General features: G+C 63.3%; 2 protein-coding genes across 9 annotated transcripts in view; both read left to right on the forward strand.

Moving 5' to 3' along the window:
- Positions 1-11,708, forward strand: part of ARID3A (AT-rich interaction domain 3A) — a 32,585-nt gene extending 20,877 nt beyond the window's left edge. For all 8 annotated transcript variants that reach the window (XM_053897032.1, XM_053897031.1, XM_053897035.1 and 5 more), the window contains 6 exons: positions 1,114-1,186; positions 4,323-4,506; positions 4,701-4,948; positions 6,699-6,995; positions 7,708-7,806; positions 8,254-11,708. In XM_053897032.1, the coding sequence (XP_053753007.1) occupies positions 1,114-1,186; positions 4,323-4,506; positions 4,701-4,948; positions 6,699-6,995; positions 7,708-7,806; positions 8,254-8,426 (1,074 nt within the window). In that variant the 3' untranslated portion in view covers positions 8,427-11,708. The remainder of the gene's footprint in view (positions 1-1,113; positions 1,187-4,322; positions 4,507-4,700; positions 4,949-6,698; positions 6,996-7,707; positions 7,807-8,253) is intronic.
- Positions 11,709-15,443: 3,735 nt separating this feature from the next.
- On the forward strand, positions 15,444-24,870 carry WDR18 (WD repeat domain 18). The gene is given in 12 exon segments (XM_053897323.1): positions 15,444-16,497; positions 17,544-17,654; positions 19,107-19,240; positions 19,397-19,538; positions 19,993-20,136; positions 20,284-20,348; positions 20,443-20,567; positions 20,823-20,897; positions 20,900-20,988; positions 21,869-21,937; positions 22,031-23,066; positions 24,256-24,870. Coding segments are annotated over 11 exon segments (1,410 nt in total). The 5' UTR covers positions 15,444-16,287; the 3' UTR covers positions 22,277-23,066; positions 24,256-24,870.
- Positions 24,871-25,734: the final 864 nt, after the last annotated feature.

Raw genomic sequence — 25,734 nt, forward strand, 5'->3', positions numbered from 1 at the left:
CAGAGACAAAGACTCAGCCCGGACCACCCTGGCCTGTGCCCGGAGGCCCCGCGTTGTTGTCTCTGTTCCACCGATGGGGGAACCAAACCCCAGAGAGGGGAGGGAGGCTGAGGGGCGGCCAGCCCCAGGGACTCTGCCTCCGAAGCCCCCGGGGACGTGGCAGGCGGCAGGCGCTGGGCGTTGGCGTGTTCTTGGGCCCTAATGATGGACTGTCCCAGCCGGGGCTGATTGGTGGTTTCAAGGCCCCCCACAGGCCTGATCCCTCTGGGTCCATTCCCCAGGGCTTAACGTGAAGGTTGCTCTTTGCCGCCGCCCCCTTCCAACTCCACTCTCCAGTCACCTCTGCTGCCGGCCGCTGGGAGCAGGTGGTCAATGCAGCCGGGGACCCCCGAGCCCCTCACCCAATGACTGGAGAACCCAGGGCAGAGTCTGGGCCGAAGGGCCCTGACGTTCCCGGGCCCTGGGTTCTCGCCTGCCTCTGGGCCTCAATTTCCTCATCTACAAAACAGAGCCGCCTCTCGGGGGGCAGCACCAGGATGTGGCCTCTGCGTGCTGGCTGTCTGCACCGGCGTTATCTGTCTGGGATGAATGGTGTCTCCCAAATGACATGTCAAGACCCAGCTCCCGGCCCGAGAACGAGCTCCTGTGGGGAGGAGGGTCTTTGCAGGTGTCGTTAGTTAAGGGGGAGACGAGGGGGCCCAATCCAGTGGGGGGTGTCCTCAAAACAGGGTTCCGACACGTGCACGGAGGAGCCCGTGGAGGTGCTGGAGGGACACCTGGGGCTCCAGGAGCGGGCCAGCAGGAGGGACCCGCCTCAGGAGACCCCTGGGTCTGGGTGCTGCCCTTCAGGGCTGCAGGAGACTCAACCTTTGTTCTAAGGGGCCCAGCATGTGGCTGGCTTGGGCCCAGCATGTGGCTTGGCATGCAGGGCCAACCGCCGTGGGAGACACACGCAGGTTCCTGTGTCTTCATCTGAAACTGGGGCCGGGCTCTTTAAGCTCCATGGGGCCTCAGGACCTTGGACCTGCCTCTGCCGGCCGCCCCTCAGTGGGGATGTGGCACCCGTGCCCAAGCGCTGACACCGGCTGACCCTTCCCCTCCCTGACCCCACAGCTCTACGAACTGGACGGGGACCCCAAGAGGAAGGAGTTCCTGGATGACTTGTTCAGCTTCATGCAGAAGCGAGGTGAGGCTCGCCCACGGGGGTCCTGGGGACTGGCGCCTGCTTGGCAGTCGGGTCTGATGGGGGAGGCACAGGTGGGAGCGTCTAAGGGGTAGGTCCTTGGGTAGGAGGTGTCTGGTCCCCAACCCAGAACCATCAGGTCAGGCCTTTTTTGCTGCCGAGACCCGTGGTGCGATGGAGTCCTGGCTCCCAGGGACCCCCACCCACCGCCCCCAGGGTCCCCTGCAGCAGAGCCGGCCTCCAGGGAGCAGAGGTGGACGGCCAGGAGGGCAGCTGGGGCCCGGGACAATAGGATAGAAGTTCCTGGGGTTGGCTTCCCGGCCTTCGTGGTCTTGACACTGGTGTTCCATGGCTGCTGGTGCAAGGCCAGTCCCGGCCCCTCCCCTGTGCCTATGGGGGCGGGGCGGGGGGGGGGGGGCTCAGTTCCCCCGTGTGTAAGACGGGCCAGGAACAGTTGCCACTGTGTGGCGGCACCCCACACATGCTGAGCACAGGGCTGCGTTTATGAAGTGCCAACAGCGTACCAGGCCGAGCCCCCGCCTCTGCAGCCCGTCCCACCCCCTGGGTCTGGGGTGCAGTGGATGCCGAACACGGCCCGGCCGGGAAATGCCTGGTGACCGAGGCCTGGAGAACAGGAAGATGACCGGGAGCAAAGGCCCAAGGAGCAGGGACCGGTCTGGGTGGACGTCCCGGTGGGGAAGCTGAGACCCAGACCCCAGGGGGTCCCCCGCACCCCCACGCATGGCCGTGGCCTCGGCTCTGAGCTGCCACGGGGCGAGAGGCCTGGCCGGCCGGGGGCCCCGAGGGCACCCACTGCACAGTGGAGCTCATTCCTCTGCCTGCTAAGACAGCCCGCCTCGTGGGCCGTTCAGGGAAGGAAACTGAGGCCGGGGAGGGGATGCATCCTCCGAGCCCTGAGGCAGGAAGGGGCGGGCCCAGCTGGGGTGCTGCAGGGTCTACCTGGGGCCGCCGCAGGGGCTGGCCGCCGCTGGCTTTGTCCAGGGCCTCTTTGCGCCCCTCCCTCTCGAACGGCCTCTGTAAACACAGGCCCAGCCGCCCAGCGGAAGGGAAGGGCAGGGGGCTGCGGCCTTCGCATTAACCCCTCCCGTGCCGGGGCTGGGGGAATCCAGACCCGGTCCTGGGGTGGGGGCCCCCTCCTTGTTATCACTGGGACCAGTCACATCCAGGGCCCACTGCCCACCGTGTGGTCAGAGAGATCCTCCCCCACTCGCTTTATCGACCCGTCCACACCTGCCGGAGCCCCCCCCCCCCTGCCCCCACCACCCTGCCGTGGGGCCCCGAGCTCCCCGGCCCAGAGCCCACTCATCCCGCCCGAGACTGGGCTTGGTGTCCTGGAGGTCGGGAAGTACCGTGAGCCGCCCTTGGGTATGGGTGAGGCGGGGGCTACACGGGACCGTGAGGGTCGGCGTCCAGCTCAGCCATCCCCGCCAAGCCGGGCTCCCCTGGAGGGCAGGGAGCGACAAACTCCTCTGCAACCCTCAGAACCCAGCCCCAAGTGCCCCTTTCCCTTGCCATCTTCTTGGACCCTCCCCTTCTGTAACTGGCAGGCTTTGGGGCTGAGAGTGCGTTAAATCCCTCCCCCCGGGCCCCGGACACCATGCCCTGCGTCCCACAAGCCCTCCTTCACTCCAGACACAGAGAAAGTAATTTTTTTTCACGTCACAAAGGAGAAGGCTCTGAGAAGTCTCTGGGGGCTGGGAATGCGGGAGGGGTCCTGGCTGCGCCCCACCCTCCTGCTGTTTCCTTGAAGACCTCCCCACCCTCCTTATCTCCCTGCTGCCCCCACTGCCCCTGTCCTCCACCGGTGCCTCTCTGCTCTCCACCCTGCTCCTTCTGTAAACATCCGTCCAGGCCCCGTGCAGAGCCAGGGCGCGGGGTCCCCAGAGGATCTTTTGTGTGATTCTTTCTGTTCTTTCTCAGTGCAGAACCTGAACCAATGTCCCAGGTGGGCCGGGGCTGGGTGAGCCCCTGACACTTGTTGCTTTTTCCTCTCTCCCGCTCGGGCTGAAAAATGGAATTGGGTAGGGTCGGTCGGGGGGGGGTGAGGGGGGGTAGTCTGAGATCCAGCTTTCTCCACCCTCTCTGGGTTGTCCTCAGTTAGTGGGGGTTTTGAAACCTGGAAAGGACAGAAGTGGCAGGAGGTGACCCCAGAGCATCTGGCTCTGGGGCCCAGGAACCAGGGTCCCAGGAGTGTGGACCGGCCGGCCCCTCACGTGAAGCTGGGCTGGCCCTTCTCCAGGAGCCACAGCCCGGGGCCTCCGTTGGCCCATCTCTGGGGTGCGGCGACGTGCCCTGTAGGCTGTGACGCGGGCCGGTCACATCTCACTGTTGTTTCCTGAGCCCACGCCCTGTGCCAGACTGGCTCCAGGGGATCTGAGCCGGGCGACCCCAGCTGACCAGGACAGCAGCCAGGGGCCAGATGGTACAGGAGTTTCAGCGGCAGGGAGAGTCGAAACGGGGGGCTTCTCACCCTCGGCCGAGAAGGTGCCAGACAGGCCGGGCCACGGGCTTCTGCATCAGGGGCACGTGAGGAGGACAGGGACGGCAGCAGTTATGAGGGTCAGTGTGGGTGGAAAAGGGGACCAGCCCGCCACCCCGCTCTCTCAGCTGCAGGGTAGACTAGCCCAAGTTCTGCCTCCTCACGGCTGCAAACCCCCGGGAACCCCGGGACCCGGAGGGCACCTGCCTCGGGGACGCAGGCGGGTTGTTATGGCCACTGTGCCTGTTGATGCAGCCACACTCACGAGGGCCATGTTTCTCACACACGTCTCCGGGTTGGCCCCGCAGCCTGTCCCGGGTCTCTGTACCCCCGGGCGAGCCTCTGCTGGAGACACGGGCCTCCTGGTGCTCTCTCAAGGGGGGGTTCCCCCGGCGATTCTACCCCCAGGAGACACATGGATGTCTGTGGTTGTCATGACTGGAGAGCTCCTGGCCTCGAGGGGGCGGGGCCGGGGAGCTGCTGAGGCCCCGCAGAGGATATCCTGCCCCCGTGTGCCCGCGACAGGAGAGACCTCTCTGGACAGGCGCGTTGGCTGTACACGTGCTGTCTGCTGCGCCTGTGGCTCTGCCACCCCCCCCCCCCCTCCGCTAACCTGCACTCCCTGCCCCGCCCCTGCAGGGACGCCCGTGAACCGCATCCCCATCATGGCCAAGCAGGTGCTTGACCTGTTCATGCTGTACGTGCTGGTGACGGAGAAGGGCGGCCTGGTGGAGGTCATCAACAAGAAGCTGTGGAGGGAGATCACCAAAGGCCTCAACCTGCCCACGTCCATCACCAGCGCTGCCTTCACCCTGCGGACCCAGTGAGTGCCCGCCGGCGCCCCGCATAGGGGAGGCGCTCGGGGCGGGAGGGGCCGGGGCGGCCGCGGAGAGCCGGTCCTGACGTCAGGGTGCGGGTTGAGGACGGTCCGCCCCGAGCTCACTCGGCTGGGTGGCGGGATTGGCGAGGGCGGTCCTGGGGGGCCCCGGCGCCATCCTGTCCCTGCCCCTGGCGCAGGTACATGAAGTACTTGTATCCCTACGAGTGTGAGAAGCGCGGCCTCAGCAACCCCAACGAGCTGCAGGCGGCCATCGACAGCAACCGGCGGGAGGGCCGGCGCCAGAGTTTCGGGGGCTCCCTGTTCGCCTACTCGCCGGGCGGGGCCCACGGCATGCTGTCCTCGCCCAAGCTGCCCGTGCCCTCCCTGGGCCTGGCCGCCAGCACCAACGGCAGCTCCATCACCCCGGCCCCCAAGATCAAGAAAGGTAAGGGCCGCGCGTCCCTGAGGCCCAGACCCCATTCTGCTCCGGCCGGGGCTTTCTGACCCCCTCTGGGTACTGCGCCCCCCAGTGGGCGTGACTAAGCAGGGCCCTTCTCCCAACCCCAGGGCAAGCAGACATCACTAATCGTTCAGGATCTTGAACAGTTTCCCAGCCCGTGCCCGTGGCAGACATTACTAATCGAGCACCGCTTCCCCAGTCCAAGCTGCTGCACCCGTTTCTGACTGGGCGCCCGGTTCCTTCCCAATCCCTTGGCCGGTGTTACTAGCAAATTACTGTAGCCTCGCCCGAGTTCTGCCTGTGGGCGGCAGTATTGACAGCCGGAGTTTTTCCGGTCCCTTGCCCACGGCAGACCTTACTAGCTGATTGCTGAATTCTTTTCCCTTTGAGCTTCAGGACCTTCTCAACACTGTCCAGCAGGGACCGTCACGGGTGTGGTGTGGGCCCATCCCACTGGCCCTTCAACCTTCCCCGAATCTAGTGCTGGGTGTGTCTGGGCAGCTCACTGGCCCCTCCTGGGCCCGGCTTTCCTGCTGGGGAAACGGGAAAGCGACCCCTTCTTTGTGGGTTTGTGGAAGGAGAGCCTTTGGTGTGTCCGGCCCCCAGCAGGCAGCGGGCCCAGTTTTCGAATGCCTGGTAGGGAGCCCCCCATTCGTGGCAGGCACCACCAGCCGATCACAGCCTTCTCACCCAGCGAGCCTCTGAATCCTTCCTAGCACAGAAACACCAATGGCACACGTGGCGGTGTGGCCTCAAGCAGGCGAAGCCCCCTGCGTGTCTCTCACCTGCCACCTGGGCTGGGACTCCCTGCCTCCTGGGGTGGCCGGGGGATCCAGCGTGATCCCCACGACTTAGGCCTGGTCAGATCCTAGGCGAATGGGGTCCCACTAGCGTCACTCAGCCCTCTGTGGACCTCAGTTTACCTACCCCCACCCCTGGGAAGCTCCGGTGATGCCCACGAGTCAGTATAAACGTCCGCCAGGCGTGAGGCCTCATGCGGGAGCTGGGGAGGTGCTGGCCGGCAGGGAGGAGGGTTTTCTGATGGCTGAGGTGGTGTTTGAGTGAGCCCAGAAGACGGGGACAAAGGAGAGAGTGCCAAAGACCCTGGCAGAGGTGGGGGGGGGGGGGGGGGGCGCCCAGCATGCAGGCAGCGCCGGGACAGGCATGGGCAGAAGAGTCGGGAAAAGAAGAGGCAGCAGGTCACGGTGGGACCAGCGGGTAGAAACCGCGATGGGGACGTTTGCTTCGACCACAGAGGAGCTGAATGGTTGGCAGCTGGTTCTGGGTTCGAGTCCCAGCTCCGCGCCCCCCACCCCACCGCCTGTGGCTTTGGCAACATTTCCACATCCTCTGAGCTGCCTCCCCCGTGAAGCGGCCGTAAGAGGGTGGAGGCAGGCGCGCGAGTGTCGAGACAGCCTCTCGAGGCGGTTGGAGCCGAGCGCGTCAGACGAGACACGTGGCGCTTCCCAGCTGCTGTCCGCAGCAAGTGCTGTGACAGCGTCTCTGTGCGACGTCCGTGCTGGATGCGACTGTGACACTGTCGTTCCCGTCGCGGCGGTACCCGGTGTCAGGCTGACCTTAGATCTGGCAGCGCTTGCCTGCTTCCGCGGAGAGGACGTGCGCACCCCGTCGGCGGAGGTGTCCAGGCGCATGCGCGGTCCTGCCGCGGGCGGAGGGCCGCACCGGGCCGCTGCGGGTCCCTCCTGCCCACCGACTCTTCTTCTCTCCCGTCTAGAGGAGGACTCGGCCATCCCTATCACGGTGCCCGGCCGCCTGCCGGTCTCCCTGGCGGGTCACCCTGTGGTGGCCGCCCAGGCGGCCGCGGTGCAAGCCGCGGCGGCCCAGGCGGCCGTGGCGGCCCAGGCGGCCGCCCTGGAGCAGCTTCGGGAGAAGCTGGAGTCTGGGGAGCCGCCTGAGAAGAAGATGGCCCTCGTGACTGAGGAGCAGCAGCGGCTGGTGCAGCGGGCCCTGCAGCAGAACTTCTTGGCCATGACGGCCCAGCTGCCCATGAGCATCCGCATCAACAGCCAAGGTACCAACCCGGCGCGCGAACCCTCCCTGCCGCGTGCGCCCGTAACAGAGTAAGGGCCTCGTAGTCAACATATGTAAAGAGTGCCTGCAAATCAATAAGGGAAAAGAAAAAAGAGCTAACCCCATAAAAGACCCAGGCAGCGGTGACGGGTAGTAAGTTCATGTGGAAAGCCGACTCGGGGATCTGCGCGTTAGTGAGGAGACGCCCGTCGGAGTTTGATGGTATCGAATGCCGGTCAGGATACCGGAACGTGGGCCCACCCGGTCTCGCCGGTGGGAGTCTGAGGAGGTGACAGTTGGGCAACCTCTTTCCAAGATAGAAAACATTCTTGCCCTGCGACCCAGTGGTCCTCCTGGGATCTGCCGCAGACGCTCCAGGAAGCACACGTAGCCGAGGGCGCTTCCCTGCGGTCACTGGCGCGATGCTGCTTGTGATAGTGGAGCCTTGAAGCCACTCGTGTGTCCATCAGCAGGGGACGGAACGAGTCAAGTCTAGACGGCTCTGTGGCCGTTAAGACCCGTCGTCGTGAGAAAAGCCAGTTTTAGGCAGATACGTTCTTCCTCGGTAAATATTTATTGACTGCCTACTGTGTGTGCCGGTGACAGATCCGGTCCGCGCTCGGTGACTCGTGAGGTCCAGCGGGGGTGACGGAAGCGGGTCCTCGCACAGACGTGTGTGTGACTACAGATGGCCGTGTTTCTTCTTCCCGCAGCCTGCGAGAGCCGCCAGGACTCGGCTGCGAACTTGACCAGCCCCAACGGCAGCAACAGCATCAGCATGTCGGTGGAGATTAACGGGATCATGTACACAGGTAGGACCAGCCGGGCCCCACGCCGTCCTTGGGCGCTCGTCTCCCCGTTAACTCGGGAGCCCCGGGTCGCCCCGACCCCCCGGGCCGGCCGGCCGGAGCCCATATGAGACCGCAGCGAGGTAGTCCGCACGGCATCCGTGGCCCGGTGTTGGGCACACGGCAGCTGCTCGGAAGGCAGACCCCTTGTCGCGCTCTTCCTGTGGCAGGTGGTATTGACGAGTTCCTTCTAAACAACCCGAGTAGTCCGCCAGGAGCTCCCACGGGCCACCAGGAGGTGCCGTGGACACCGAGCGGCTCCGCTGCTAAGGGAGGGCGACTCCCAGGGACGGAGAAGGGGGGGACCTGTGGCCTCCCTGTCCCCACAGCCCCCGTGGGTGACTTTGTGGGGTGTCAGTGCTCAGGACCTTTCGACTCGGTGACGTGTTTCTCCTCCTGTCCTCGCGTTAGGAGTGCTGTTCGCTCAGCCACCGTCCGCTCCCAGCAAAGGCGGTGGTGGTGGCAGCCGGGGAGGGACCAGCGGGACCAGCAGCAGCAGCAGCAGCAGCACGGGCAGCCAGGCCGGGCCGGCGGGCTTGTCCACACCTGCCACGTCTTCTACCTCAAATAACTCATTGCCTTAACCGCACCACTCCCCACCTGCCACCCCCCCGCCCCTGCCTGGGTGGGGGGTCGAGGTGGGCCACGCAGGGGCCGGGACGGCGGAAGATACGGGTGGGGAGGGGAGGTATCCACAAAGGAGCCACAGCTAACGCCAAAAAGAAAAGAAAAAAATATATACATATATATATATAAAGAAAATTTAATAAAACAGGGGAAAACCAAGGAACACTTGAATTACTCAGGTTTCGGACATTCAGAGACACGAATTGTGAGAACAGCAAAGGAAATCGGAAGAGAGGCATATATCTCCTAGGCTTTCCTGCAGCCCTGCCGGACCGACCGACCGACTGGGGTCTGGGGTCTGGGGTGTGTTTGGACCAGTTGCCATGGGAGGCCAATCCTGTTTACCTCATACATCTCTGCACTGTGTGTTTTCATTTTTGTCTGGTTTTTTTTTTTTTTTTTTTTGCCTTTTTTTTTCTCCCATTCATCACACACCACACCCAGCTCCTTGTGTTGAATGAAACCCCTGAGCCACGATCAGTAGAGTTTTTTTTCTCATTGCTTTTTGGGAACTTTTTTTTTTTTAAGAAACAGTGATACTCAAACTCTATAGGGTTTTTAAGAGGTTTCGGGGTTTTGTTTTGTAAATAATCTATTTTATTCTTGGGGGAGGAATCAAACCTTAGGAAAAGGATATATATATATATATCTATATATTTGTGTTCATTCAGGGAAACTGGACTTGAAAATGCAAAAAAAAAAAAAAAAAGAAAAGAAAAGTAATACCCTTTTTATTTTCCCATAACTGATTCGGGTTCCTTGTGCGTTTCCTGTAGCGCAGTGGGCAGCTGGCAGGCCCAGAGCCAGGAGAGGTGATGAACTCAGGTGCTACGGGGGGGTGGGGGGGTGGGGGCGGGCGTGAATTCAGACCGGTGACCGGCGAGGCGACCGTGACATCCGTGGTCCTGTTTGTTTGCTGTGCTTTTCGTGCTGGCGCTGCAGCAGGCAGAGGCTGGAAGTCTCCAGTAGAAAGCGCAGGGTGAAGGACCTCGGCGTGGGAGGGGGCTCCCTCCACCTGTCCAGCCCCCCGGCTCCTGTCTCAGGGATGAATGTGGCCTGGGGGCTCCCGTGTGAAAGGGCTACTCTGGGAGATTATCCATACTGGGGACGGGGTGAGCCGGGCTTAGCTCAGGGCGAGGTTTTTGGGGCCACGGCATCCTGAACCCCCCCCCCCCCAATTCTCTTCTCCTTAACTGTCGCCTTTTTCTCTCTTGGCCCCTTTTGCTTGGGGCCACGCCTCCCTGCAGGAACTAAAGTAACTGAATGGAGACCACACCAGGTCCCCACACGCCCCGTCCTCCTGGTTAGAAGGTGGGTGTCGGGGGGAGGGGGGCACCGCTGGAGGGAGGGGGCTATTGCAGTGGCTGGTGATGGGCCTCAGGAGGCGGCAGTGTCTGCCCCAGGCGGGTCTGGGGACTTTCTTGGCTGCCCTGTCGTCCCGTGTCCCCGTGGACCCGGTGGTGTTGATTAGTGTTTTCACACGGTGCGGGATTTTCGTTTGGGGAGGGGGTGGCTGGGCTGTTCCCGGGGCGAGGCTGTACTCTCTACTTGGGCTCAGGAGCCCAGCTTCAGGAGGCTGAAGGGCAGTGCCAGCCTGGCGGCCTCCCAGCTTCCCCCACCCAGGCATCACCCTGTAGCCTTGGAGACCTGGGGGCAGGGGGAGGTCCTGAGCCCCCCAGGTCTGGGTTTTCTGTTATGTGGGGCTTTGGTGTGTGTTTGGAAGGCAACCCCTTTCTTTGGGATATCTCAGGGTCGTTGACACCCCCACACCCCACCCTTTCAGGAGTGGGTGGCAGGAGTGGGGTTTCCTCTCTGCTTTTCCTTCTAGAAGGTTCTGCCCTTCCCGTCTGTCACTGCAGCAGCACAATCATTGTGGGAGGGGGATCCCTTGTCCCCGGGCACAGTCGGGCTCCACTCGAGAACCTGGGAGCCCCTGCCCCTTCTCTCCTCCCGCCCGAACTGCCCCGTGGGCGCCCTGGGCCCACGTGGGGGGGGGGGGGGTGTCTGCAGCGCTTTCTTCCTACCTCAGGTCTGACTCTTGATGCCAAAACCCGTGCCCGGGCCTGGCCCTCTGCGGCTGGCCCAGGGTCTCCGCAGGGACGTGCACCTGTCCCCTCGACTCCCCCCCCCCCCCCCCCGCCCGTGGGGCCCCTCCCCCTGGAAAGCCTGTGCGCCCGCTTTGTTCGTGCGTGTGCCGTGCGTCCACGTGTGTCTTGTGGGTGGTGTGGCCTCCCGGATGTAACGCAGGGTGTGGCCCGCTGTTCCAGTGGTGACTGTAGGGACAGGTGGGGGCGGGGCTTGGGCGGGGCTCGGGGCCGGGTCCCACCCTCCAGGCCACAGCCGGGCGGCTGTGGGCCTGCGAGCCGGTGGGGCCCTCCCCTGCCTCCGCCTTAGGTGCCCGCGTTCAGCCCCCTGCCACTGCGGTCTCTGGGCTTAGGGAAGGGGAGGCTTTCTGGGGTGCGGATGGGCACCCCCTTACGCAAACCCGGGTGGGGATGGGGGCGGCTGTGTCCCGGCTGGTGCACTGTTCGTTCCAGAGCGGGTGGACCCCAGACTCAGGGCGGAGAGGGGCTCCCTGGGGCTGTCTTGCTGGAGGTGTTGCTTCTAGAATCTTCCGTGTGCCCACCCCCCGAGCTGGGGGCTGGGCTGTCTGGGGGCGGGCAGGGGCGGGCAGGCGCGGTGGTCTCCATTCCTCTGCATTTGTAAACCCACTTTCATTGTATCACTTTTGCCCACTGTCTCCTTTTTTCCCCCTTAACTTTGCTTCTGCATTTTTTCTTGGCAAACATGAATTCAGCCTTTCATTCCTGACAGAAATTTCAGTTTCTCTGGGGTTTGTCAGACGGCGTGGGTTCCGCGCCAGGACTCAGGTTAAAGTGAAAAAAACTTCCAAAAAAAAAAAAAAAAAAAAAAAAAGGTTTAAAACGACTCTACCTCTGGCCGGGCCCGGCCTGTCGCGCCCTGGTAAGACTTCAGTGTTTGCAGAACATTCAGGTATTAAAAGGGAAAAAAAAAAAAAAAAAAAAAAAAAAAAGATAAAAGACCAAAAAAAAAAAAAAAAAGGAAAGAAAGAAAAAAAAGGTGTGTGATTTTGAAATTTAAAAACACTGAAAGTTTACATTTTATAACATTATTATGCAGATTGTATTTAAACTTCAAAAATATTTAAGACAATTGTAACCCTGTAAAGCTGATGAGGTATTAAAACAAGACAAAACACTTCTGACTTTTAACAGAAACTGTGTCCCGTGGTGGTTTTTTTCGTGGGGGGGGGGGGGAGGGGGGACATCAGAGGTTGTCACACTGGGGAGCTCCTGGCACCAAGGGGTGGGGCCCAGGAGCCCCCCCCCCCCAATGTCAGCTGTGTCCAGGGGACGGGCCCGGCTCAGCCATTCGTCAGCATCCCCCTTCTAAGAGTGAGTGTGTGGCCATTTGCACATCCCTGGGGACCTGGTACAAAGGCTGTTTTAGGGATTTGGGGGGGGGACCTCGGTGGCAGGGCCGGGCCTCCCAGCCTGTGTCCCCCCCCCCCCCCCCAGGCTAGCTCTCCCACCTGCAGGGTTCCTTGGCCCCCGGGCACTGTCACTGTGGGATTTCTGACCTAGGCCCCCTGGGTGCGGCCTTCTCTGCCAGTCCCTCATCCGTCTGGAAACTTCCGCAGCACTCTGCCTTGTGTTTCTGCTGCCTCTGCTTCTGGGCCACCCGGGGCGCCCCTCAGCTCGACTGGCCGGACGCGTGTGGGGTGCCCGCGTGGAGTCCCCCACCCCCACTGGAGCAGGGCCCAGCCTGCCCCCACCCGCCTTCCCGCCCTCTGTGCTTTGGCCCGAGGTTTCACGTTGTAGGATTCGTGGGTGCGGCCTGAGAAACCAGACCCCAGGGGTGGGGTCGGGCCTCCGCACAGACGGAAGGGGGCCCCTGGGCGCCCTGCCTCCGAACCCAAACCACACCGGCTCCGCAGCTTCGTGTCTGGGAGAGATTTTCTGGGACGTCCGCTCCATTCGCCCTCGTGACACCCGCGCACAGGCTGTGCCGGGCTCAAGGTCAGCGAGGCCCGCAGCGGGCACGCCCCACCTCCCCCTGGCCGGCCCCTCCCGCCCGGGTCAGCCCCCCAAGGCCGCACCAGGAACGGGGGACAGCCAGCCGCCCCTCCGGTCCGAGCTGGCGGTTGCCCCGGTTTATCCACGCGCTTTCCGCACCTGCTGAAAGTGAGTCAGCTGTACGTCCTGGGCCCAGCCTCCGTGGACCTGGGGGGCCAGGAGAGGTCGGAGGACAGGTCACCCACCTTCCTCTAGGGCCCCTCCCCTTCACACACCAGAGATAAAGAAAAATCCTTGAAAAAGGGAAAACACTGCTTCTTGCAAACTGGCCCAGCCGGTGCCCCCCTTCATTCCTCCGCTGAAGGGCCCCTGAGGTCACACGGCCCCTGGGGGACCAGGGAGGCGGCAGGCCCCGTCACTGCCCGCCCCGCCTCCCAGAACCCGGCAGCCTCTGTCCCCCTGGCCTCCCGCTCCGCGCCTGTGAGGAGGCCGGGGAGGCTCCTGGAGGTAACGTGGGGACCCGCGTCCAGCCAGCAGAGCTGAGGGAACCTGCAAAGCACCAGGGCTCGGAGCCGGTGCCGGAAGGGATGCCTGAGCAAGAGGGTTTTCACCGAGTCCTCTGCCTTCCTTCCCACCACGCGTGGCCCTGACGGGGCTGCCCTGGGAAGGGGCCTGTGGGCCAGGACGCCAGAAAGGGGGTTCGGTTTGTTTCTTCAGTGTGTACCCACTGCCTACAAACAGGAGGTGCTCAATAATGAAAAAATAATAACGAATGAGAACTCGGGGCTTAGGGGCACCTGCATGGCTCAGTCGATTAAGCGTCCGGCTCCTGATTTCCACTCAGGTTATGATCTCACGGTTCGTGGGACTGAGCCCCGTGTCCGGCTCTGTGCTGACAGGGTGGAGCCTGCTTGGGATTCTCTCCCTCTCTCCCTCTGCCCCTCCCTCGCTCCCTTGCGCTCTCTTTCTCTCGAAAACAAAAAAGAATTCAGGGCTTACTGGGGTGGCGGTGGGGGAACCGTATCTGTGCCTCGGTTTCCCCCATCCTGCTTCTGCCCCTCTAGCCACACACTACAGACTTGGATTTGGGACCAGGCATCCAGCTGGCACCAAGGAGGTCTGGCGACAGGGGTGGTCCCTGGACGCCCCCCCCCCCCCCCAAAGTGTGGCTGTAGCGTTTCTCTTCTGACACAACTGGTCTGTCCTCATTCCACGCTGGCTGGGCTGGGGGTGGGGTGACCTCTGACCTCCTGGGAGGGGAGGAGGGGGAAGGAGGCCTGTGAGGGGCCAGGACTGCGATCCAGCTGTCGCCTGGGCCTGCCCCTGCCTGAGTGCCAGCAACCAGCGCCCTCCGGGCATCAAGCCTGCCCCCTCACACTCTGGCACCCGTCTGCACAGTTGGTCGTTCTGCAACCCACATCTGCTGGGCCTGCCCCTGTGTCCTGGATCCCAGGGATCTGGAGACTTCCAGGCCAGACTTCCTGGAAGCAGACCCAGGACCCAGATCCCATAGCTACGGGAAACTACAGTGGCTGCAGTAGCTGTGCATGTGGGGAAACTGAGGCCCAGAACTTCACAGTGATTCGCCTCACAGCTCAGAAGTGCAGGTTCAAGGGGCGCCTGGGTGGCGATCGAGTGTCAGGACTATGGCTCAGGTCACGACAATCTCTCGGTTCATGAGTTCAAGCCCCATGTCGGGCTCTGTGCTGACAGCTCAGAGCCTGGAGCCTGCGTTGCGTTGTCTCCTCCTCTCTCTTGGCCCCTCCCAGGCTCACACTGTCTTTCTCTCTCTCTCTCTCAAATTTTTAAAAATTGAAAAAAAAGTGCAGATTGAAGCCTTGAGCTGATGTTTAGAAGAAAGGCCACCAGGGTCCACTCGTGGGCGCCACACAGTGGCATTCTCAAACATATTCTCAAACCAGATTCCACGGAGCGCCAGGGACTCGGGATTCAAAGATTTGATTTTGGGAAACCAATGTCTGAAAAGTGTAAATTAGCATTCCAGGCATTTTGTTTTTCTTATTCACACTTTTTTTTTTTTTAATGTTTATTTATTTTTGAGAGAGACAGTGTGAGCGGGGGAGGGGCAGAGAGAGAGGGAGACACAGAGCCCGACGCAGGGCTTGAACTCATGAACCGGAGATCATGACCTGAACAGAAGACAGACGCTTAACCGACTGAGCCACCCAGTGTTTAAAATAATATCTGAGGGGGCGCGTGGGTGGCTCAGCTGAGCACCGACATCAGCTCAGGTCATGATCTCTCAGTTTGCAAGTTCGAGCCCTGCATCGGTTCTCCTGTCAGCGCAGAGTCTGCTTCTCATCCTGTGTCACCCTTTCTCTCTGCCCTTCTCCCGCTTGCACAAGCTCTCTCTCAAAAATAAACATTAAAATTTTTTCTTAAATTAAAAAAAAAAAATTTGAGGAACCTAGGAGCATCAACTCGTTGTGAGGGTGGAAATCAAGGAGACCTGGTTCCACTTGCAACCTGTCTGAACTAGGAGGTCCCTGCACACTCAGCTCTCCTCACGTCAATTTACAAGAGTCCTTAAGTTCCCAATGGATCCTCGCCCTCCAGGATAAAGTAAAATCCAGGCTACCCACTGGCTGAAAGGCCCTGCACTGCCCAGCTCTATCCTCCATGGTCTGCCTCGGGGCCTTTGCACGTTCCTCTGCCTACCTTTCCCTCCAACTTGTTAATTCCCTGCTCAAGTGACACCTGCTCTCGGAAGCCCCTCTTCCAGACCCCCAAACTAGGCAGGTCCCCCGTGGCAGCCCTATCCCCGTAACTGCTTCTTGCTGTGGCCCCAGAGCTGGGAGCAGCCGCCGTGGGCAAAAGCCCTTTCCGGGTCCGGCCTCCCGGTCCGAGGCTCGCGCCTGCCACCTGGCGGTCGGGGCTGGAGCCGCGGATACCCCACGCCCCGAGCTCCCGTTCCTCGCTCAGGCGGTTCCCTCCCTCCGTCCACCCATCGTCTCCTGGATATGAAGCGGGGTTGGGGGCGCACGGTCTCCGCCCTGCTCTAGGACACCTGCTCCCATAACGCCCTCGGCAGCTTGGGGCGGGCGCTTCCGGCACTGTTGCAGACCCCGGGCATCCGGCACCCTCCAGTGTCGCTGGGAATAGACGCCAAGGCCTCACCGGCTAAGTGGATTGACTTCACAGGTTTCCAACTAATTCCACGTTTTTGAAAGGCGCTGTTTGGAGACCCGGCCTGGGGCCGGCAGCTGTAGTGGAGGGTAGGCGCCCCTCAGACTGAGATCGCGACTTGTTTGGCCTGCACCACGTTCCTGAAATGTACAGGTGCACTTCGTGGCCCCAGAGAAGAGGGGTCTGGGGGCAGCGGACGGTGGACCCGGGGGCGTTCAGCTAGACAGGTTAGGTACGCAGTGCGCGTTTTTCGTGCAAATGATTATCGAGGCCTGCGAGCTCGGGACTTTACTATTCGCACATTAAAAAAAAGAAAAGGAACCCGAGAGACCGCGTCACTTGGTCAAAGGCGCCCAGCGGAGACGGCCAGGAGACCTCCGGGCTCTGAAGTTCTCCGCAGGAGACCCTGCGCCCCGCCTTCCCCACCTATCTGGGGGCGAGGTCCCCTCCCACGGCCACCAACTCCACGGCACGCGCCCCCCACGGCCGCGGGGCGGGGATCTAGCCCCCTCTGGAGCACGTGGTCACGCGCCAGCCCGGGCGAGGAGACGTGGGCGCCGCTCTAGCCGCCGCGGCGCAGGTGCCGGAGTCTCGCTGGCGTGACGTACTTCCGGGGGCGGTGGGGGGAGGCAAGATGGCGGCTCCCATGGAAGTGGCCGTGTGTACGGACTCGGCGGCCCAGCTGTGGAGCTGCATCGTGTGGGAGCTGCATTCGGGCGCCAATTTGCTCACGTACCGCGGCGGCCAGGCCGGACCCCGCGGCCTGGCGCTGCTCAATGGCGAGTACCTGCTGGCGGCGCAGCTGGGCAAGAACTACATCAGCGCCTGGGAGCTGCAGCGGAAGGTGCGGCGGCGCGCGCCCCGGCCCGGGCTTCGTCGGAGAGTGCGCGGGGTGCCCCAGAGTGGGGTCGGGGGAAGGGTCGGTGGGGCCCGCGGGGTCCCTGAACCGGGGCGGGGGGTGGTCTCGGTTAGGGTGCGCTGCGCATGCGCGGGTCTGGGGGCGGTTGGCGAGGAGGGAGGCTCGCTCTGGGTTGGGTGGGATCGTTGGCGCTGGGCAGAGGGTGGGCCACTGGGGACAGTGAGGAGCGTCTGCGCGGCAGGCACCCTTGATGGGGTGGGGAAGTAGGAGGGAGCTTGGGGAGCGAAGTTTAAGCAAAGGACTTTCAGAGTGTTCGCTCGTGAATGCTCCCTTTCTGTAAAGAGAGCTTTCTGATCTTAACACCCTAATAAACTTGTTTGCTGCTCATTTAAGGAGAAGGGGGGAAAAAAGGATTTTCTGTGGGGGTTCCACGGGTCTGTTGTTCTTGGAAGGTGAATATCAGAGGCCCAGGAGAGTCATGCATTTATTCCCCCCCCCCCCCAAAGAGATACTACCCTTCATCCCAAGGGGCCATTGGACTTTTCTTATAAACACCCAACGTGCAGCCACTGAAGTTTCCTTTTGTCCGGCTCTGACAGCTGAAGTTTCTCGGGACAAGCTCTGTGTTCTGGCTTTACCTGGTGTGGTCCGCTCATACTCAGGAAGTTTTCCCTTTAAAGAGATGAGAAAACTGACCGTCAGGATCACAGGCTGGATGTTAGGGAAGGCGGGGTTGTGGCACAAGCCGCCTGGCCATTGGGCTCTCCAACTCCTTCCTGGACCTTCTGTGGCTTGCCCACCCCTACCCCCCACCCAGAGTGAGCACCGTTCTGCTTTGATCCAGCAATCTGCAGGCCTCCCCCTCCAGCCTGCAAAGCCTGGGCTGGATCAGGTGCCTTCTTGATGACCCTTGATTAGTTCAAATCACCCCTGTTCCTGCCCTTCTTTCTAGCTCTCTCGGACTTTTCTCCCCACTGTCCCCTAGCTTCCGAGTTCCACGCGAAGCTCAGAGGCTTCTTATGTCTCTCTAGGACCAGCTCCAGCAGAAGATCATGTGTCCTGGACCTGTCACCTGTCTGACCACATCGCCCAATGGCCTGTATGTCCTGGCAGGGATTGCAGAGAGCATATACCTGTGGGAGGTAAGAGCAGGCATAAAACCAAGGTAGTGGGATTTGGTCTCAGGGCGCTGGGTTAATTAGACCGTGTTGTCACCAACAGTTGCTTATGTTTGGGCGGGGGACACCCGCGTCACCTCCTGCACAGACAGCACAGGGTTTGGAGCCAGAAGATGGACACATAATCACGCTCTGCCTTTCTTGACCTTGTCTACACCTGTAAAACGGCCTTTGTACTTCCCCCAGAGGTCTGAGGGCTACAGAGATACGAGGGGGCTTAGTTATTTCACCCCAGAGGCTTTTAATGATTTTAACGATTTTTAATGATTCTAAAACGAGGAAGCGGTTGCTCTGGTGCAGGGAGGGAAACTGGGGCGGGGGGGGGGCGGTTTCTTCAAAGGTTGCCCATCATGGTAGAAATCCTTGCCCTGGTGCAGGGAACGTGGGCAGAAATCAATGTCCCCTTTCCCTCTCTAATGAGGGACGTCTTGGGTCTTAGCTGGTGGTCTCTGTGGTCTGACCCTGGCTCCCTCACCCTCCGGGAGAATTCTTGACCGGTGCGGGCCATGGACACAAGGGGGCGCCCCCCACAGCCAACCCAAGGCAGCAACTCTGCCTGAGGACCTGACTCCGGTTATCTGCCACTGTCCACCTTTCCCCCCCTCCGTCTGTGTGGATGAGGGGGGAGGAAAGCTGGAAATGCTCAGAGCAGGGGCCTCAGGGGGACGCTGTGTGTTTCTCCGGCTTTTCCTTATGTAAGGACACCAATGGTTAGATTCAGGGCCACCCTCTGGTGTGTGGTTAGACTTGTAAAGACCCCATGTTCAAGGAAGGCCTCAGGTCTCAGGAGTTAGAACGTGAATCTGGGTATTAGGGGAACACCGGTCAACTCGCAGCACAGTCTTGGCCCCCCAGCCCACCCCACCTTCCCAGGCTCACCTGTCCGTGCCGCCAGGGGCCTCCCCCTTGCCCCCGGCCACCGGCCCATCCCCCTGTGGTGGCGTCTGAAGACGGGGACTTCCCGCTCCTGGGTCCCAGGTCTGGCCGGTTCTGGAGGGAAGGGCCCACGGCCTCACCAGCCTCTTCTGTGGCCTTGTCACTCTCCTCCGTGCAGACAAGCCCCTGCCCTCCCCGGACGCCATGGTTACGTGACGGCCTTGTCCCGCACTGGACAGGGGTCCTCGGGCCAGCTGACGCACAGGTCTCAGAGGTCAGGGTGACTGTGGACGAGGGGGTGGGAGCTCCAACAAGATCATCATCCATTTGGGGATGTCCTAGGCAGGACAGCCGGGAAGAGGCATGGCCTCCCACCAGGCCTCAGTATTCCTCCCAGACACCCTGGCCGTGAACCCCTGACCCGAGCGCTGGGACAGTCAGTGTGGACAGGCTCTCCCCCCAGCGCCCCCGTGTGGCCTGGCAGCCGGGGGGCGGCGGCAGCGCCCGTTTCCTGCCCTGACCTGTGTGCACCCTCCACAGGTCTCCACGGGGAACCTTCTGGTCATCCTGAGCCGCCACTATCAGGATGTGTCGTGCTTGCGGTTCACTGGGGACAGCAGCCACTTCCTCTCGGGGGGCAAAGACTGCCTGGTGCTGGTGTGGAGCCTGTGCAGGTGGGGCCTCGGGCCCTCTCGGGTCGGGTCTGGCCCCAGCGCACGTGGAAAGAGCCGTGCCGGGGCCCCAGGGTGGGAGGGGGCTGAGAGCCAGGCGGGGGCATCAGGGGGTGGGCCCCCGCCCCCCCCTCGCCGAGGTCTGTTTCTTGCACACAGCGTGCTGCAGGTGGACCCCTCCAGGACCCCAGCCCCCCGGCATGTCTGGTCTCGTCACACCCTCCCCATCACAGACCTGCACTGTGGCTTTGGGGGGCCCCTGGCCCGGGTGGCCACCTCTTCGCTGGACCAGACGGTGAAGGTAGGGACCCCCCTCCCCCAAGTGGATCTGTGAGTCATGTCCTGGCAGCTGGCAGGCTCTTGGCCAGCGTGAGCCAGTGAGTCGCCTCCTTTCCCCAGGCTGGCAGCTCCAGACAGCTCCTAATCCCCCTGATGCCTCCCGCCTCAAGGACGGCCAGAGGGTGGACGGTCCAGGCCTGCGTCGGCTTGGAAATTCCCAGTTGGCTGCCTGTGCCTGGCGGCTCCCTGGCCAGACCTCAGGGGATTTGAGGGCACGCTGGCCCTTCGGGCTTTGCGGTGGGCGGGGGCCAGCGGCAGCTAAAGCAGGTGGGGGGAGGGGGTCATGGGCCTGAGAGGCGAGTTCTGCCCCCGGGGAGGCTGGGTCTCTCCGCACCCCCGCCCCCCGGGCCACGGCTGCGGCCCCGGTTCCCGGGGGTCCAGAGCGGCCAGAGCTCCTATCGCACCCACACCCCCAGCTGTGGGAGGTCTCGTCGGGCGAGCTCCTGCTCTCTGTGCTGTTCGACGTGGCCATCGTGGCCGTGACCATGGACCTGGCCGAGCACCACCTGTTCTGTGGCGGCAGCGACGGTTCCATCTTCCAGGTCGACCTTTGCACCTGGGTGAGTGGACAGGTGGGGGAAGGGGGTGCCTGGGCCCGGGCCGGGGTGCTCAGTGGGCCGTGGGACCCCAGGTTCCCCCCCCCCCCCGCCCCGCTGCCTGGGGCCCCCGGGCTGAGGTGCGGCCCCGGGCCCTCTCGGCCTCCACAGCCTGGGCAGAGAGAGAAGACCTTCCAGCCGGAGCAGGACAGCGGGAAGGCGTTCAGAGGGCACAGGTGCGGGGCGGGGCCAGGAGCGGGAGGGGCCCCGTGCTCGGGCTCTCGGCTTGGGGTCACCTGTGCCGCCCTCTGTGGGGCTCGTCGTCCCCAGGAACCAGGTGACCTGCCTGTCCGTGTCTACTGACGGCAGCGTGCTGCTCTCCGGCTCCCACGATGAGACCGTGCGCCTGTGGGACGTCCAGAGCAAGCAGTGCATCAGGACGGTGACCCTCAAAGGTGAGGCGCCCTGGGTGCGGGGGGCACGGGGCAGCCAGCTCCTCCGGGGGCTCTCGAAGGCGCACGGCTTCGCCGGTTTGTCCACACCGCGGTTTTTTCCCCGGCGAGTTGGCCGCCCCGGGGCCTGTGCTGTGAGGAGAGGCCCGGGGTCCGGGCGGTGCCGCTCCTGGACAGCTGGGGGGTGAGGACTGGGGGCCCGTGGGAGCCGCCCGCGTGGCCTGGGGCGCCTTCGGACCGCGGCCTGCCCTGCCACAGGCCCTGTGACCAACGCCTCCATCATGCTGGCGCCGCTCAGCATGCTGAGCTCGGACTTCAGGCCGGGCCTGCCCCTGCCCACTTCAACAAGCACCTGCTGGGCGCCGAGCACGGGGACGAGCCCCACCGAGGGGGCTTCACGCTGCGCCTGGGCCTCCACCAGCAGGTACGTCCCCGTCCCCACACAGGCGTCCCCTCCCTGGGCCTCGGGAGGACCTTCCTCTGCCCAGCTCTGCACGTTCCGTCGGGTTCAGGGTGGTGACCTGCCTCGGGCACCGGCGCTCCCGGTGAGGGGGCATCTCTGACCTGGCGACTGAGCCCAGGCGGGGGGTTTGGCAGGGGAGCTCAGGAAACCCAGGGCGTTCGGAACGAGGGCGCGTTGCGGAGCAGAGCTTGGCCTGAAAGCACCGTGTGTCCGGCCGCTTCTCCACGGGGGGGCCGCGGGGGGGGGAGGGGAGCCCCCAGGGATGGCCCGTCTGCCGCCCCAGGCCCGGGGGCACCCGCCTGCTCTGCCGGTCCTTGCCTGGCACGCTCGGGCCGTGCTCCGCCCACCGTTCTGTGCCGTGAACGGCACAGGCCCCTTGGGGTGTCCGGAGCCCTCCTGCAGACAGCTGGCCTCTGGCTGTGCCGACGAGGGCCGCGTGCCCGGACGCCGTCCAGCAGGAGACAGATGGCCTCCCCGCAGCAGTCGCGGCGTCCAGCCCACGGTGTGCCGGGGCTGGAGGCCTCGGCTGACCGGCCGGCCCGTCTCCTGGGCCTCCTTGACCTTGGTCTCTGCACGACCGTCAGGGCCCCAGCGCTGTGCCCACGGCGTGGCCTCGGGTGTCCCTGCCCCCGGGCCGCGTTGGGGAGTATATTGCACGCGTCCAGCCGGGGGGTCGGAGCCCGTGACCTCAGTAGAGACGTCGCGCGCCCCGGCCCGGCGTCTGGCGCTCCTTTCCGCAAGCCTCAGCGTCCCCTCGGCCAGCGGGTGTCAGGAAGGCACCTCCCCGGCAGGGCCGCTGCCCCTGCTGACTGGGCGCCACGCGGCCCCTTCTGTGTTGCAGGGCTCGGAGCCCAGCCACCTGGAGCGGGCAGACCAGCTGCACGCGGTGATGAGCGGCACGATGGAGAAGGTGGGCCGGGGGCCACGGGGCGGGCAGGGGACGCCCCCGAGCCCCCTCCCCGCCCGGGACCCGCAGGCGACCCGGCTCCCTGTCCTCCCCCAGAGCGTCCTGGGCGGCCAGGACCAGCTGCGGATCCGCGTGGCCGAGCTGGAGGACGAGGTGCGGAACCTGCGGAAGGTCAACCGCGACCTGTTCGACTTCTCCACGCGCATCATCACGCGGTCCGGCCAAGTGAGCGCCCCGCCCGCCGGGCGGCCCCCTGGACGCGTTGCCCCCTCGAGGAGCCTTGTGTACCACGTGTTGGCCACCGGTGCCTCCGTGTGGCTTCTGGTGCCGCTCCGTCTTTAACGAAAGGACTAAAAGCCTCTTCTCTTCAACCCTCTGTGTGCCCTGGCGGTGGCGGGGGGGTGGCCCCAGGTCCCGCGGGGTGGCCCCGGGACTCCTAGCGGGACCTGTTTCAGCAGAGCCCCCTGAGTCCGGTTTTTAAAACTCCGTGTCAAGAAGTCACGGTTCTTTTCAGAGACTGGTCGGCTGCCCCGGGGCTTTCGCTCGACCGTGAGGACCAGGCCACACTCGGTGGGAGGGGTGTGCTGGGGCAGGGGTGGCTTCTGAGGTGCGGGGTGGGGGTTACCCCGGGCAGGAACGGTTCAGAGAGCGCAGTGTGGTCCCGCTGGTCCCGTCCCTTTGATGGCCTCCCAGCAAGGGTGCCCCCAGCCTGGCTCACGTGGGTGGCGGTTCTGGGCCAGAGTCCTCCAGAAGGACGTGTGCCCACACGGCCCGATGAGAACGTCCCTTGGCCTAAAAGGGCCCGAGAGAGGCCAGGGACACCTGCCCTGGGGATGTGGCCAGTGGTCAGCCGGCACCCGGGGCCCGGCTCAGACACGTGGGCCCCATAGCCTCGGAACTTCCCGGAAGGCTGCCCACCTCTGACAGCTCAGCTTCATGACCTAGAAAATCCACGTGATTGAGCGGGTGCTGGAGAACCTGGAGCCGGAACCAGCAGTCCCAGCTCGGATCCCGCTCCTGGGCTCAGGGATGGCCCCTTGCTCTGGCTGTGCGCCCTGGCCACGGGTCTCGCCACACGGCGGCTGATAGGGCATGAGATGGGGTCCTGCTGGCCAACTGGGGACACCACGTTGTGAGCCCCCCACCCCCACAGCTTTCAGTTGGGCTCCGTCAGCCCCTTGAGGCCAGAATGGGGTTACAGCAGGCCTTGGGCCTCTGGGGTTCCCATCGGCAGCGGAGGGCAGGGAGGGGCTTGGCCAGGGTCCCAAGGGTGCCAGCCCCCTCCCCAGAGTGCCGGGGTCTCTGTTTTCCCATCTGTAGGCTGGGCCCAGGCTGTCCTCACCCTCGGGTCTCCAGAAAGTCTGGAAGATCTGGTTTGACTGAGGCTCTGGTGCCCAGACCCAAGCGAGGGTCACTCGGAGCCCCTGGTGCCTGTGCCCTTGTGCCTCCATGCCCTTGGCTGCCTGTACGTGTTCCAGGAGTAAATGTTTCAGAAGGAGATGTGTTGCTGGTTCTGGGGGCCGGGTGCTGGGAAGAGAGCTGGCAAGTGGCCACGAGATGGGCTGAGCGTTTCGACCTTCATCTGGAGGCCGCCCTTCCTGGCTCTGGATTCTTGCCTCGGGGGTGCTGTTCCCCCTGCCCTGACCTCCCAAGGATTCACAGGGTCAGAGGCCCCCCCCCGCCCGCCCCCCCGCCCAGCACCACTCTGGACCCTCAGCTGCTGACTCCGTGGGTCCTGGGGTTTCCTCCTGCCGTGTCACTCCTCCCGCCCTCTGGCCCGGGGCAGAGGCAGCTGACCTTCCTGGTTCCTGCAGGGCTGAGGGGTGGGGGGGGGGGCTGTGATGTGACTCAGGCCCGAGAGCATCAGGGGACACTTGGTCCCCGCTGGCCTCTCCATCTGGTCACTGCAGCCTCGGAGAAGCTGCACTCGGGCCCAGACTCAGTTTCCATATCCGTAAAGCGGGACATGGCCCTTCTGGGTCCGCAGGGAGGCCTCAGAGCTTGTGCACAGCTGGCGTGCGGCAGGTGCCTGGCACGGGGCGAAGCATCAGGCCCGGGCTGAGGTTCACGTGCACGTTCTGTAGCACAAGCTGACCCCAAATCCTGCGCAGTCACTGCCGAGGGGAAGAGGCCGGCGACACCCGGTGCCTGCCGGCAGTGTTCCAGGAGGGAACCGCGGGTGCACTGGTGGGGACGTGGGGCGGGTGCTGGCGTAGCAAACGGTCTGGAGGGTCCTCGGAAATCGGGCCTCCCCGTGCTCCGGCAGGCCTGTGTCCCGGCTCTCACCACACTCCCGTGTCCGGGCTCCCTCTCACCCGCAGGAGATGCACGTCGGGGCGCAAAGAGGTACCTGCACACCCACGTTCACAGCAGCATGGTCCTTAGTCGCCAGACACCCCCGGTGCCCGTCCGCGCACGAAGGGTAGACACTCCGTGGTCCGTCCACACGCCCGAATGTGATCCAGCCTTAGAAAGTGCCACCTGCCACCACAGGGATGGACCCCGAGGACGCTGCGCTGGTGACAGAAGCCAGACACAGAAGGACACGTCCTGCGTGACCCCACGCACGGGGGGTCCCCTGAGGAGTCGCGTCCACAGAGCCAGGGAGCAGACTGGGGGAGCCAGGGGTGGGCAGGGGGCGGGGAGTCCGTGCTGCTCGGGGACAGAGTCTCAGTCTGGGGAGATGGAAAGTTCTGGAGACGGGTGGTGGGGGCGGCTGCACGACAGCGTGAGTGCGCCTGATGTCCCTGAGCTGTGCACTTGAAAGTGGTCGCGACGAGGGGCGCCTGGGTGGCTCGGTCGGTTAAACGTGGACTTGATTTTTGGCTTAGGTCGCGATCTCGTGGTTCCCGGGGTCCAGCCCCGCGTCAGGCTCCATGGAGCGTGCTTGAGGTTCTCACTCCTTCTCTCTGCCCTTCCCAGTTTGTCTTCTGTCTCTCAAAAAACAAAACAAAACCAAAAAAAAATGGTTAAAGTGTTAAATTTTATTACGCGTTTTACCACAATTGGGAAAAAACACCTCCCGTGTGTTCACTTGTTGAATCTGCACGGCAGCCGGGAGGTGGGAACTAGTATCGCCTTGTAAGTATGGGGAAACTGAGGCACGGTGGTCAGGGAGCTGATGCTGGGTCGGACGTGGCAGTTCTAGATTCCCGCGGAGTCTGGGCTCTTTGTCCCGGCCCCTGACCGGGGGGGACGTGATGCAGAAAAGGCAGAAGTGTAGTGGACACGGGCAGCTTCAGAGGGCGCCCGTGTGTGTGAGCCCTCAGAGGGCCAAGGGCGGCCGGCTGGCATCCGCTGAGCTGGCTTGGGGTGAGGGACCGTCCCCTACCCAGGACGGGCCCCTCGTCCTGAGGAGTCGTGCTGTCAGAGGGACCTCACCACAGGGTGGGCAGAGCCCGGGCGGTCCCTGCGGGCTCTTCACCTCCTGGTGCCTCAGCCAGGACCAGGGCAGGTGGGTGGGCTCCCCGGCGCCAGGGGCCCCTGGCAGGACAGCGGTGACTCAGGTCAGGGCGCGAGCCTGCAACCTGGGACCTTCCCTGTCCTCGGGTGGCTGGCCAAGTGGCTGGACACGGTGGCCTTGTCGGCCGGAACCCAGGCACGCAGCTCTGGACGCTCATCTCCAAATTGGATCCACACTGTTGGCTGCCGTTTGGCATTTTTATTTATCTGATGGAGTTTTATTCCTGCCTCTGTAACACTGGCTCCAAAAGGAGATGGTTTTGTGTGTGAAGAATCAGCCGTTCGCTCATTAGCACGGGAATGTTCTGTGCCCTGAGGGGTGTTGGGACACTTCCCCC

The sequence above is a fragment of the Panthera pardus genome, unplaced genomic scaffold, assembly GCF_024362965.1.
Source record: "Panthera pardus isolate Hobbes unplaced genomic scaffold, ASM2436296v1 HiC_scaffold_8, whole genome shotgun sequence".
NCBI classification, from domain to species: domain Eukaryota; kingdom Metazoa; phylum Chordata; class Mammalia; order Carnivora; family Felidae; genus Panthera; species Panthera pardus.